The 13,697-nt window shown below is 46.3% G+C and overlaps 1 protein-coding gene across 1 annotated transcript in view; it reads left to right on the forward strand.

The window, feature by feature from the left end:
* The window catches only part of LYST (lysosomal trafficking regulator), a 457,799-nt gene that overhangs the window by 322,601 nt on the left and 121,501 nt on the right, over positions 1 to 13,697 (forward strand). Inside the window, exon 32 of the mRNA XM_078785068.1 lies at positions 10,879 to 11,051. Coding sequence (XP_078641194.1) covers positions 10,879 to 11,051 — 173 coding nt within the window. The remainder of the gene's footprint in view (positions 1 to 10,878; positions 11,052 to 13,697) is intronic.

Genomic DNA, 13,697 nt, shown 5'->3' on the forward strand with positions numbered 1-13,697 from the left:
CACGACGGACAATGTATTTACACAGACCGCTCTGGCATGAGGCCCAGGTTCGATTTCCTCTCAGACCTCCTGTGTCCCGAAGATGGTTTTTTTTTGTATCCGTCGGAATATTTACATTTTTCCTGCGTTAGTTTCACTGAGCTTTTACGGCGTCTGAGCCGAGCTTGTCCCAAGCCATGCCTGTCTAAGTGCAAATGGACGGACAGCCAGCACGCACACTCAACCGTGTCTTCCCAATGCTAATGTTCCTTCACTACAAGTTCAACAATTCTTTTTTCATTCTGATTCGTTTTCAATGCAAAATCTTTGTGGATAAAATGCATTTTTCTTTAAATTTTGAAAATTGCATTGACATCTCTCAATCAAATCATCTCAGTAACGTTTAAACTGGGTTCAAATGCTACACGACACATTTTCATTATGAATTCAAACAGTACCACACTGAACACTGTCTGCAATTTAATGCAAATACACAGCACTTAGCACAACCCTTAACACAACATGTACTCGATGCAAATCCACAGACAAAATACAAGAGCTCTATATTTCAACCAACATTATCATTTAACATTCCAAATATTATATAACAATGTCCCCTGTGAGATGCCTGCATTCAAGCCTCCCCCTTCGCCATGAGGGCACGAAGAGAGCTGTTTGCAATCGCACTGAATCAGAATTACACACTGAAAACATCATAACTCTTAATTTTCCTTTCCTTTTATCAAATAACCAATTTTTATTCGATAAACGGTGAACATCACAGCACCTTGTCCAAGGTGCAACTCAATGCACGTTTACGAATACACCTCCCAATGACAATTACAACCCAACAACCACAGTACACTTTACCCAAGATACGAATACCCTACGCAAACACTATTCGAACATCAAATACACATCTCCTTCGACTTCCAGTCGGGAACACACGCCTTCCAAGTGGCAAGTCAAAATATCCTTTTGGTGTACACCCGGACGTTTGTCTCATCTTCTTCGATGAGGGCTCTTATCGGCATCTGTTCCGGAAGTTCTTTCAAATTATCCTGGACTTTTAACAAAGTACACTTTAATCCCTTTATCTTGGCTTCTTGCCGCCGTCGGTTAGACTCGCTCATCCAATCCTATAGAAGAGTCCCAGACTCCTTTTATTACTTGTGGAACCCAGTTCCAATAGAGATCCCAGATCTCTTCTGTCGACCTAGTTGTGGAACCCAGTTCCAATAGAGATCCCAGATCCCTTCGCCGGCCCAGGTTCCCTGAACCTTTTGCCAATAAAATGATTCAACTCTATGTTCCAGATTACGTCACCAGTGTAGTCAGAACACTGCGAAGAGAGCCAGTTTTGGTAGATGCTAAGCATACAAAGAACATGGAAGGGCACCTATAATGGTCCCCTTACCGTGTTCCTTGGTGGCCACCAGCTCGCATCTCCTCCACTGTCTATTCCTTTTCAGTCCTCCGTCCACCGGGATGTTGCGATCCTGCCAACTACGCAAAATTGTCGTGGAAGAAATCAATCCCTCGAGTTGGTTGCATCATTTTATTGGCCATGCACATGGAAGAGATCTTGCGAGATCTTGATCGGGGCGGTCACGGATTTTCGAAGCTGTTCCACGATCTTCGCGCATGCTCGAAGCTAAGTCATTGTCACATTTGTATTCTTGTCTAAACTGTTTATCTTACGTGTGTGTACCTTTTAAGTGTCCCTCGGAAATTTTATCGGGGTTAATCTTTCATACCTGTAAAAAATAGTCGAGTATCTCGTGCCGCGCGCGGACCACGCGGCCGAGTTGTTGAAGCTTCCGACCTGGAGGCTTGGTTTCTCTCCGGGCATCCAAAGTGGTTATTTTTTCATTCGTGTGTTTGTCAAATTTCAACTCGTTACTTTATCGTCCATGCTTTATTGTTTGTTTATAGTTAGTTTTGGTTTGAATTTCCTGTTACTCGTAATTAATTAATCCTGTTCTGCGCCTCGTGTGCGGCCTTGTACCCTTGTCGGTGTTTGTTAACTTAAGTCCCCTACATCGTGTTTTGCTTGGCTCTCAGTTTTTCCCTTCTACACCGAACGTAATACTCTCTGTCTAACGTTTTAAATCCACACCCCACCCCACCCCACCACCCCCACCCCCCCAAAAAAAAAAAAAAAAAAAAAAAAAAACATTTATTTTTCCTTTCTCCACGTGTGCCGTTGTCTCATCCTGTACTTTCTGTCCAGGTGTATCGCGGTGCTTTTCGCCCCGCCCCCATTATCTCCTTGCCATCCACCTTTTGCCCTGTTCACGTGACTCGTGGTGGTCCCTCTCGGCCCTCCCCCCGTTGGTATTTTGTGCATATAAGATTGTTCACGGTTCTGTTTAAATATTATTTTAAATATGTTTACCCTTTCCCCTTCAGTGGTTTATTCAGTGGTATATTACAACACGCTGTTTTTCTTCCTATTTAAAAGGCTTTTCTCAATTTCCTCTCCAACTCATTCCACGTCAAAAAAAAGAAATTCAATATCTTATACGTCTCCCTCACTACATGGTCTAAATTCACATTCATTCCATCCCTCCTCCATCGTTCTGAATCGGATTGCTAACTTGAAAATCACAACAAACCCAATTTGTTATCAATGTTCGTCTTTCATTAATCATCCACTTTCTAAACTCCCCTCTTGCCCCTCCCCTCCAAATCCCCCCCCTTGTACCTACACTCCTAAACTACCCCCTTTCCCCTCCACTCTTAAACTCCCCCCTTGCCCCTCCACTCCTGAACTCCCCCCTTGCCCCTCCCCTCCAAATCCCCCCCCTTGCCCCTCCACTCCTGAACTCCCCCCTTGCCCTTCCCCTCATAAACTCCTCCCTTGCCCCTCCCCTCCAAATCCCCCCCCTTGCCCCTACACTCCTAAACTCCCCCCTTGCCCCTCCACTACTAGACTCCCCCCTTGCCCCTCCCCTCTTAAACTTCCCCCTTGCCCCTCCCCTCCTAAACTCCCGCCTCACTCCTCCCCTTCAAAACTCCCCCCCAACTCCTCCCATTCAAATCTCCCCCCATACCATTCCTCTCAAATTCTCCCTCCTCCCCCCTTCTCAAAGTTGCCTCCTCCCCACCTCGTCTCCCTTCTATCTCATGCCTCCACCCCCCCCAACCTTCTACTGTCCCATGCCCCCCCTCAAACAACCCCTCACTCTGCCTCATCCCTTCACCACCAAACCTTTCATCCTCCTCATCCTTCCCTTTTTTGGAACTCTTCTGTAATCTCTGACACACTATCAACTGCTCTCCCTACCTCCCCCTCTCATCCTTCATCTTACCCTACTCCTCCCCTCCCCTGTCCTGTACCCGATGCTCCCCCTCTCTCTTCTTTAACGGTATGGACCTCAAACATCCGGGGCCTTCGCTCAAACCTGACTGATCTCTCCATACAGGTTGCTTCTGACAATCCAGACTTGATCTGCTTAACAGAGACTTTCCTCCTTCAAGATGTCTCTGATTCCTCAATATCTCTTCCTGGTTACTCCCTCTTCCGGTATGATAGACCTGAGCCTCGTCCTGGTGGTGGGGTGGCTATCTTTATCAAAAACTCTCTTCCTCATTCTCCTTGCACTGCCCTCTCTCCTCCTCACCCCCAGGAGTACCTCTGGCTACGGGTTCCTCTCCGCTCCCACCTTTTGTTCATATGTGTTCTGTACCGTCCCCCAAACAGTGATGACTCAATTTACATTTCACTCTCTGACAACATGGACCAACTTCTATCCACTCATCCCAACTCTCTCTTCCTCATATGTGGTGACTTCAACTGTCATCATGCCACCTGGTTGGGTGTGGGTTCCTCTCTCACCAGTCATGGAACCTCAGGAAAGGACTTCTGTGACTCACTGGGATTGACACAATCTGTCAATTTCCCGACCCGGATCTCAGCCAATGGAGTTTCTTCTCTTCTAGATTTGGTTATGACAAACTTCCCTGCTAATGTCTGCTGCTCTTCTTCTGCTCCAATCGGTTCTTCTGATCATGTGCTTGTCAAAGTGGACATCTCTCTGGCCATTCTCAGAGAGCCTCCTCAGCGTCGAAGAGTCTGGCATTTCACTCAGGCCGACTGGGACGGGCTTCAAGCAGCCATCAATCGTCTGGATTGGTCTCCCATCTCCACTGCCTCTGACATCAATTCTTCCTGGGAATTCTTCCAAAGCAAACTGATCTCTCTCATGCACAGATTTATCCCATCTCGTCTTCAGTTGTCTTACCCTTCCTCCCGTCCATGGTACACCGAATCTTGTGGTGAGGCAGTTGCCCTGAAACAACTTGCCTTTGCCTCTTGGAAGGCTAATCCAACTGAAGGCAATCTCAGTTCCTTCCACCAAGCTCGGAACAAGTGTGTGTCTACCCTCAGGAGTGCCAGGAAGCACTATCTCTCCTCACTCAAGAACGAACTCTCAAACCTGTCTCCTTCCTCCAAATCCTGGTGGCGTCTGGTCAAATCCGTTTCTGGTGTTTGTTCCCCCTCCATCCCCTCCCTTACCTCAAATGGCCACACAGTTGACATCGCACGTGACAAAGCCGAATGCCTCAACTCTGTGTTTGCCTCAAAATCTTTAGTCCCAAACCCATCTCTCTCTGTTCCCACCTTTCCCAGTCGAACCCAACTGCTCCTGGACTCTGTGTCCTTCTCTCCTGACAAGGTGGAGGAGTTTTTGTCTAACCTCGACTCTGATTCTGCAACTGGACCAGACGGCATCAGCCCACGGGTCCTAAAATCCTGCTCTGCCGCTCTATCTCACCCTCTCTCTGTTCTTTTCACCCTATCTTTTGCTCAAGGTCATCTGCCAGCATCCTGGAAATCAGCAAACATTACCGCTTTACACAAAAAAGGTGCAAAAACAGATCCTTTTAACTACAGACCAATCAGCCTGCTCCCAATTATCAGCAAAGTCATGGAATCCATCATTGCTTCGGATATGAAATCTTTCCTCTTCTCCAATGGCTTGATCTCTGATCATCAATTTGGATTCAGACCAGGTCACTCTACTCTGGACATGCTGCTTCTCCTGTCTCAACAATGGATGGAGGTCCTCAATGCCAAACAGGAAATCAGAGCTGTCTCCCTCGACATATCACGTGCCTTCGATACGGTCTGGCACCCAGCTCTGCTCACCAAACTCTACTCCTATGGTATCCATGGAAATCTCCATGCATGGCTTGCGGACTTCCTCTCTGGTCGTAGTCAACGTGTGGCCCTGAATGGATTTCTCTCATCTCCCCTTCCTGTTCAGGCTGGAGTTCCCCAAGGCAGTGTGCTGGGCCCTGTGCTTTTTCTGGTCTTTATCAATGATCTCTCCGACTCTCTGGAAAATCCTCTCTATCTCTTTGCTGATGACTCCACTCTCTGCCGCTCCATTCCTCTTCCCTCAGATCGGCAGTCTGCAGCCTCCTCACTCTCTGAAGACCTGGACAAAATCACAGACTGGTCAAACAAGTGGAACATGTCTTTCAATCCTGACAAATCTCACACTCTTACTATGTCTCTCCGAAAAGATCGACTGGACAACCCTCCCATCTACTTTCTCAACAATCCTCTCCAAGAAGTTCTGTCGCTGCAGCTTTTGGGTCTCACTATCTGCCATGATCTTTCTTGGGAAAACCACATTTCCAAGCTGGCCTGCAAAGCCAGTCGCCGACTGGGCATCCTCCGTCGTGCGAAGTCCTTCCTTGGCACACCTGAGCTCCTCACCACGTACAAGGCTTTCATCCGCAGCTCAATGGAATACTGCTCTCCCCTCTGGGCTGGTGCTCCTGCCTCACACCTAGCTCGTCTTCACGCTGTTGAAAGCAAAGCATTCAGAATCATTGGAATCTCCCGTGATGAAGCTAACTCCAAGGGCCTCTCACTCACTCACCGCAGGCAGGTTGGTGGTCTTTCCGTCTTCTACCGACTCCTCTCCGGCCTTGCTCCCCCAGCTCTCTCTGTGCTCTGTCCCCCAAATATTCCTACAGGTCGCACAAGATCTGCCAGCAAGCCTCTGATGGTTAAACTGCCGAAATCTCGGCTCTCTGCTCACCTTCACTCCTTCATTCCTCTTTTCTCCCGCCTCTGGAACAAACTCCCACACTCCCTTCAATCCCACTCCTCCCTCCAGGTCTTTAAAACAGCTGTTCACCACCATCTCTTATCTTCCCCCATCCAAAACCTTGATCTTTTCTACCCCCACTAATTCACCCCAGATCCACCTTGTTTGTAATTCCAACTTCTTTCCTGGTAGTCCTGGCAGTGTCCATATGTTTTATGCCTCTCCCACCCCCTTTCCCATGCCTCCCCCCCAGAGCCCTCTCCCTCCCACAGATCTCTCGATGTCTCCATGTCTCTCGGTTCTTGCTCTAAAATGTTGTGTTGTGTTGTGTTGTGTTGTGTTGTGTTTGTGTCCTTCCCCCTCTCTCCCCATCTTGTCTACCGCTCCCGATGTTATTTGTTCTATGTGTCGGTTTGTCGGTTATGTGTCGGTTTGTCGGTTTGTCTTTCTGTGTGATAAATGTTCGCTCTTTCACGAGCCTCGATCTTTTATACAAAAAAAAAAAAAAAAAAAAAAAAGAGAGATGGGAAACTTCCAGTGCCCTCTCAAAAGGATTGTAAGCACATCAGATTTTAATACAAAATACATGGCATGTGTAATATTTTAGGAAGCTAATGAGAACCCGAGCACGTTCAAGTTCTCCATACATGGTGAACAGCAAATACATGAAAGTAAATCAAAGCAAGCATTCCAAAAGCAGATTAAAAGTCCCTGTCATATTAAATATTACAAGAAAATTAAGATTCGTGGTCATCCACGAGACCCAAACACACACTTTAAGAGGAACGAAATGTATATCAGCGTGTCTGTGTGCGTGTATGCCTGTACATATGGATCAAAATCTTCGACACCCATTTTGTCCATCAAACCTTTTGTCCTCCTCATCCTTCTCTTTATAGGCAGTTTTATGCAGTTTCTCCTAACTCTTCTGCAATCTCTGACACACTATCAACAGCTCTCCCTACCTCCCCCTCTCACCTCTCATCTTACCCTACCCCTCCCCTGTCCTGTACCCAATGCTGCCCCTCCCTCTTCCTTAACAGTATAGACCTCAAACATCCGGGGCCTTCACTCAAACCTGATTGATCTCTCCATTCAGGTTGCTTCTGACAAACCAGACGTAATCTGCTTAACAGAAACTTTCCTCCTTCACGATGTCTCTGATTCCTTAATATCTCTTCCTGGTTACTCCCTCCTCCAGTATGATAGACCTGAGCCTCGTCCTGGTGGTGGAGTTGCTATCTTTATCAAAAACTCTTCCTCACCCTCCCTGCACTTCCCTCTCTCCACCTCACCCCCAGGAGTGCCTCTGGCTATGGCTTCCCCTCTGCTCCCACCTTTTGTTCATATGTGTGTTCTACCATCCTCCAAACAGTGATGACTCCATTTACATCTCCCTGTCTGACAACATGGACCAACTTCTATCCACTCATCCCAGCTCTCTCTTCCTCATATGTGGTGACTTCAACTGTCATCGTGCCAGCTTGCTGTGTATGGATACCTCTCTCACCAGCCATAGCGGCTCACTGGGACTGACACAATCTGTCAATTTCCAGACCTGGATCTCAGTCAATGGAGCATCTTCTCTTCTCGACTTGGTTATGACCAACTTCCCTGCAAATGTCTGCTGCTCTTCTTCTGCTCCAATCGGTTCATCTGATAAATTCCTTGTTAAAGTGGACATCTCCCTGGCCATTTTCAGAGAGCCTCGTCAGCGCCGACGAGTCTGGCATTTCACTCAGGCTGACTGGCACGGTCTTCAAGCAGCCATCAATCATCAGGACTGGTCTCCCATCTGTACTGTCTCTGACATCAACTCATCCTGGGAATTCTCCCAAAGTAAACTGCTTTCTCTCGTGCACAGATTTATCCCATCTTGTCTTCAGTTGTCATACCCTTCCTCCCGTCCATGGTACACTGAATCTTGTGGTGAGGCAGCTGCCCTGAAACAACTTGCCTTTGCCTCTTGGAAGGCAAATCCAACTGAAGGTAATCTCAGTTCCTTTCACAAAGCTCGGAACAAGTGTGTGTCTACCCTCAGGAGAGCCAGGAAACAATATCTCTCTACTCTCAAGACTGAACTCTCAAACCTGTCTCCCTCCTCCAAATCCTGGTGGCATCTGGTCAAATCTCTTTCTGGTGTTTGTTCCCCTTCCATCCCCTCCCTTACCTCAAATGGCTACACAGCTGACTCCACACGTAAAAAAGCTGAATGCCTCAACTCTGTGTTGGCCTCAAAATCTTGTGTCCTAAACCCATCTATCTCTGTACCCACCTTACCCAGTCGAACCCAGCTGCTCCTGGACTCTGTGTCCTTCTCTCCTGACAAGATGGAGGAGTTTCTGTCAACCCTCGAATCTGATTCTGCAACTGGACCAGACGGCATCAGCCCATGGGTCCTAAAATCCTGCTCTGCCGCTCTATCTCACCCTCTCTCTATTCTCTTCGCCCTCTCTTTTGCTCAAGGTCATCTGCCATCAGCTTGAAATCAGCCAACATTACCGCTTTATACAAAGAAGGTGCAAAAAAAGATCCTTGCAACAACAGACCAATCAGCCTGCTCCAAATTATCAGGAAAGTCATGGAATCCATCATTGCTTCTGATATCAAATCCTTCCTCTTCTCCAATGGCTTGATCTCGGATCATCAATTTGGATTCAGACCAGTTCATTCTACTCTGGACATGCTGCTTCTGCTGTCTCAACAATGGATGGAGGTCCTCAATGCCAAACAGGAAATCAGAACTGTCTCCCTTGACATATTACGTGCCTTCGATACGGTCTGGCACACCGCTCTGCTCACCAAACTCTCTCTACTCTTATGGTATCCATGGAAACCACGCATAGCTTACGGACTTCCTCACCGGTCGCAGTCAACGTGTGGCCTTGAATGGAATTCTCTCATTTTCCCTTCCTGTTCAGGCTGGAGTTTCCCAAGGCAGGGTTCTGGGCCCTGTGCTTTTTCTGGTCTTCATTAATGATCTCTCCAGAAATGATCCAGAAATTAATGATCCAGAAAGAACTGGGAAGTGGCCATGTGCTGTGTGCAGGAAGGGTGTCGGAGTGAACTCCATTCAATGTACAATGTGCGCTGAGTGGGGTCATCAAAAATGTAGTGGTCTGAGAGGGTCATTAACCAGTGTGGCAGCTACATTCAAATGTAAGGTGTGCACAGAGGGAGCTGCAGATGGAGGAAATGTTGAGTTGGATCTTGGAGACGGCGTGAAGCTGGAAGGTGTGAAAACGTTTTGCTACCTCGGAGACATGCTGAATGGAGAAGGTGGATCAGACTCGGCAACGGTTGCTGGAGTGAGATGTGCATGGAAGAAGTTTCGGGAACTGAGTGGCGTGCTGATGAGGAGGGGAGTGTCGTTGAAGCTGAAGGGAAAGGTGTATGCTGCATGTGTGAGAAGTGTTATGATTTATGGGAGCGAGACATGGGTCATGAATGTAGAGCAGCAACGAAGGCTGGAACGGGTGGAAATGCGAATGGTTCGACGGATGTGCGGAGTGTCGTTGAGAGAGAGGAAGACAAATGATGAATTGCGAAAGATGATGGGAATAGAGCCTGTGATTGATGCTGTGAAGAGGAACAGGTTGAGATGGTTTGGTCATGTGTTGAGGAAGGATGAAAGTGACTGGTTGAGGAGAGTGATGGAAATGAATGTAGAAGGAAGTAGAGGACGGGGAAGACCGAGAAAGACTTGGCTAAAGATGGTGGAAGAAGAAATTCGGGCAAGGGGGTTAACAAGGAGAGATGCAGAAAATAGGGCAAAATGGAGAAGATTGTCATGGGGACCGCAAGGCTAACACCCGCTCTTGCAGGGAAAATGGCCTTAAAATGCATGTTGTTGTTGTTGTATTAATGATCTCCCCGACTCTCTGGAAAATCCTCTCTTTTTCTTTGCTGATGACCCCACTCTCTGCCGCGCCATATCTCAAATCAGTTCAGCAGGCAACAGCCTCTTCACTCTCTGCAGACCTGGACAATATCACAAACTGGTCAAACAAGTGGAACATGTCTTTCAATCCTGAGAAATCTCACACTTTCACTTTATCTCTCCGAAAAGACCGTCTGGACGACCCTCCCATCTACTTTCTGAACAATCCTCTTGAAGAAGTTCTGTCACTAAAGCTTTTGGGTCTCACAATCTGCCATGATCTTTCCTGGAAAAACCACATTTCCAGGCTGGCCTCCAAAGCCAGTTGCCGACTGGGCATCCTCCGTCTTGTGAAGTCCTTTCTGGGCACTTCTAAGCTCCTCACCACATACAAAGCTTTCATCCGCAACTCAATGGAATACTGCTGTCCCCTCTGGGCTGATGCTCGTGCCTCACACCTAGATCGGCTTCACGCTGTTGAAACCAAAGTATTCAGAATCATTGGAATCTCCTGCGATGAAGGTGATTCTGAGGGCCTTTCTCTCTCTTATCGCAGGCAGGTAGGTGGTCTTTCTGTCTTCTACCGACCCCTATCCGGCCTTGCTCCCCCTGCTCTGTCTGTGCTCTGTCCCCCCAAAACACCATAACCACCTCTTTCAATCCCCAACTTCTTTCCTGAAATTCCTAGTAGTGTTCATTTGCTTTATACCGTGTACGCGTCCCTCCTCCCCAGGCCACCCCCTTCCACAAATCTACTGACGTCCCTGTTCTCGACTGTTGTTGTGCTTGTGTGCTTCCCTCTCTCTCCCCCTCTCGTCTCCCGCTCCCTTCATTGTATGTTTTACGTGTCTGTGCATATTTTCATGTTCAATGTGTTAGCTATTACACTAGCCTCGATTCTGTATACAAAAAAACCCCTACCTATGTTCATTCTTTTCATGAACCTTGCAGATACATCCTACGATGCTGTAGACATTGGAGATCTGCCTGCAGCACCTGTGTTTGTATGGCCACAGACCAGAGAACAACCAGCTGATGATGCTGTGCATGAGACCACATCCCCACGAGTTCTTTTGCAGGAAGGAGTGTTTCGTCTCATGGCGGAAGGCCTAAAGAATGCTGTGGTGGGTTTGTGGTAACAGTTGAAAGAGCAAAGGCAGTGGGATCCATGGTTATGGACTCTATTTTTTGCAAAGGTAGATCTGGTTATATATGGCAGTTTTGATGCAATGATTTCCACAGAAGATGCTGGAGAACATCATTGTTCTAAGGAAATATTAAGCCGGCTGTCTTGTTTACCATGATGTGGAAGAAAAGCTTGCCATATCTTTTTACAATAAATGTTATTTATTATTTATTTATGTTTTCCTGGATCGAAGGGTCACAGTGGAGCTGCCACCTCCACATCTCTAACACTTTGGCCTACAGACTCTTAGAAGAGACAAACACTGAGCTTGGTGGAAGTCAACTGGGTATTTTACTGGGCATCGTTGGATACAGACTGAACCATTGGATGCAGATTGATTGAGGCTTCGGTTCCCAATGACTTTGGACGAAATGCTTCAGAAACCAAGAAAATACTCAAATACCAGGAGCTGAAAATTTAGGTCAAGATGACTTGGAAATTGAAGAAAGCTGAAATTGTACCAGAGCAACAGTGATGATCAGGAAAACCCTCACGGAGTACTTAAAAAGCATTCCGGGGAATATCACGACCAACGAGGTCCAAGTGGAGGCTGTCAGAGGTTCAGTGAGGATTCTAAAAACAACCCTTGGAACAAATCTATGAGAATGAAGTTTCACAATCTGGTTCATGTACAATGATCCTTTATCGAGAAAGGAGGTGGAAATTTTGAGGTCTGGGCGAACTTCCTCCTACCTCCTAAAACCCGCATATGGAGATGACAACCAACGCGAGAAGCCATTGCTATAATTTAATGAGTTTTTATTTTTGAGTTTAATGGAATATGGATATGCAATTTTTATGCCTCCATCGATGAAGTCGCCAGAGGCATTATGTTTTCAGGTTGTCCGTCCGGCTGTCCGTCATAGGTTTTCGTTGCCGCGATAACTTGAGAACGGCCGGAGGGATCTTAGTGAAGCTTGGTGCAGGTATGAATAATGAGGTAAAGATGAACTGATAAGATTTTGGGGTCATGAGGTCAAATGCCAAAGGTCAGAGGTCATGTTAGGTAAAAATCCTGTTACCGCGATAACTTGTGAACCAGTGATGGGTTTCTCACCAAATTTGGTACAGTTATGTAGAATGATGTAAAGATTAATTGATTAAAATTTGGGGCGAAGAGGTCAAAGGTCAAAGTCTGTTATAGGTGTATAACCTGAGAACGGCTGAAGTGATCTAATTCAAACTTGGTACAGGTTTGTAGAAAAAGATTAACACATTACGCTTTGGGGTCAAAGGTCAAAGTCTGTAATAAGTTTATAACTTGAGAGTGGGTGAAGTAATCTAATTCAAACTTTTTACAGGTATGTATAACTAGCAGAGTTACCTGGCGTGGTCCGGAAAATAATCAAATAGTCACGCAATTTGGTACAGGTATGTATAATGATGTGAAGATTAACTGATTAGACATTGGGGTCAAATGTCAAAGGTGAAAGTCAACGTCTGTAATAGGTCTATTTCTTGAGAACGGCTGAAGTAATCTAATTCAAACTTGGTACACGTATGTATAATGATGTAAGCATGAAGTGATTAAATTTTGGGGTCCAGAGGTCATAGGTCCAGAGGTTATGTCAGGTAAAAATGTGATAATATGAGAAAAGCTGAATGTATCTAAAGCAAACTTGGTACAAGTATTATAATGATGTAATGATGTGGACAGAGGCATCAGAGGCATATCAGTCAACGTCGTAACAACGAAGAGTGTCATTCTAATTTAACATTGTATCGGTGCGTGTACATAGGACAAGCAGGATAGCCATCTTGAGGCAGAAGCACCATCATTAGGAGCAGGATGATTGGATCAATAGCTTTGAATAATCTGATGGACTATAGCGTCAATTGGTCACCATGCTTCTCAGATGTGATGTTGTCAGGAAGGTTTCAAGTACAAGAGATGGGAAGGGGTACCGTCTGCTCCCCAAAAAGATACAAAAGCTTGGGTAGGAATTGCCTCCCTGGACTGTTATCTGTTGTTGGACTGGACTGTTGCCTGGATTGTTATCATCTCTGGCTGCCAATGGTCTGTTGAAGATTTTATTCAGTCTTTCAAAGTGCCATGATTATATTTGGAAGTTGCCAGAAAAAAAAATCCCAGCAGCTCCTCCTGCACAAGAACACAGGTACTTGTACTGTGGCAGTCTCTCTGTCACACACACCGAGAGTGGCTTTCCGACCTGTTTCTTTGGTTCTTGGTATAATGATCACTGGGATTTAAATGAAAGGACAGCTAAACAAGATGATTGTCTGCCACAAAGAAGCAAACGTTGATGTCGTGTTGCAACTACGGAGTGGCTTCCATCAGAAAGGAACGACGTATGTGCGCTCAGATCTTAAACGCTCTCCCGGAGGAGAAGAGGCAGGCTGGAATGACCTGATCAGAGCTACTGAGAGTTGCGTTGGAGTTGTATTGAGAGGCTTGTGAGAGTCGAGAGTGATTAATTGTATGACAGCAGAGTACAAGATATACAGGTGATGTTTGTAAACTTAACAAGAGATACAGGTGATCTTTGCAAACTTAAACTTTTATAAACTTACCATTTATTTTGAGAAAAGTACGAAGGTAAAACTGAAATGCAAAATTTTCAAA

The sequence above is a fragment of the Myxine glutinosa genome, chromosome 9 (assembly GCF_964187855.1).
Source record: "Myxine glutinosa chromosome 9, kmMyxGlut1.1, whole genome shotgun sequence".
NCBI lineage: Eukaryota > Metazoa > Chordata > Myxini > Myxiniformes > Myxinidae > Myxine > Myxine glutinosa.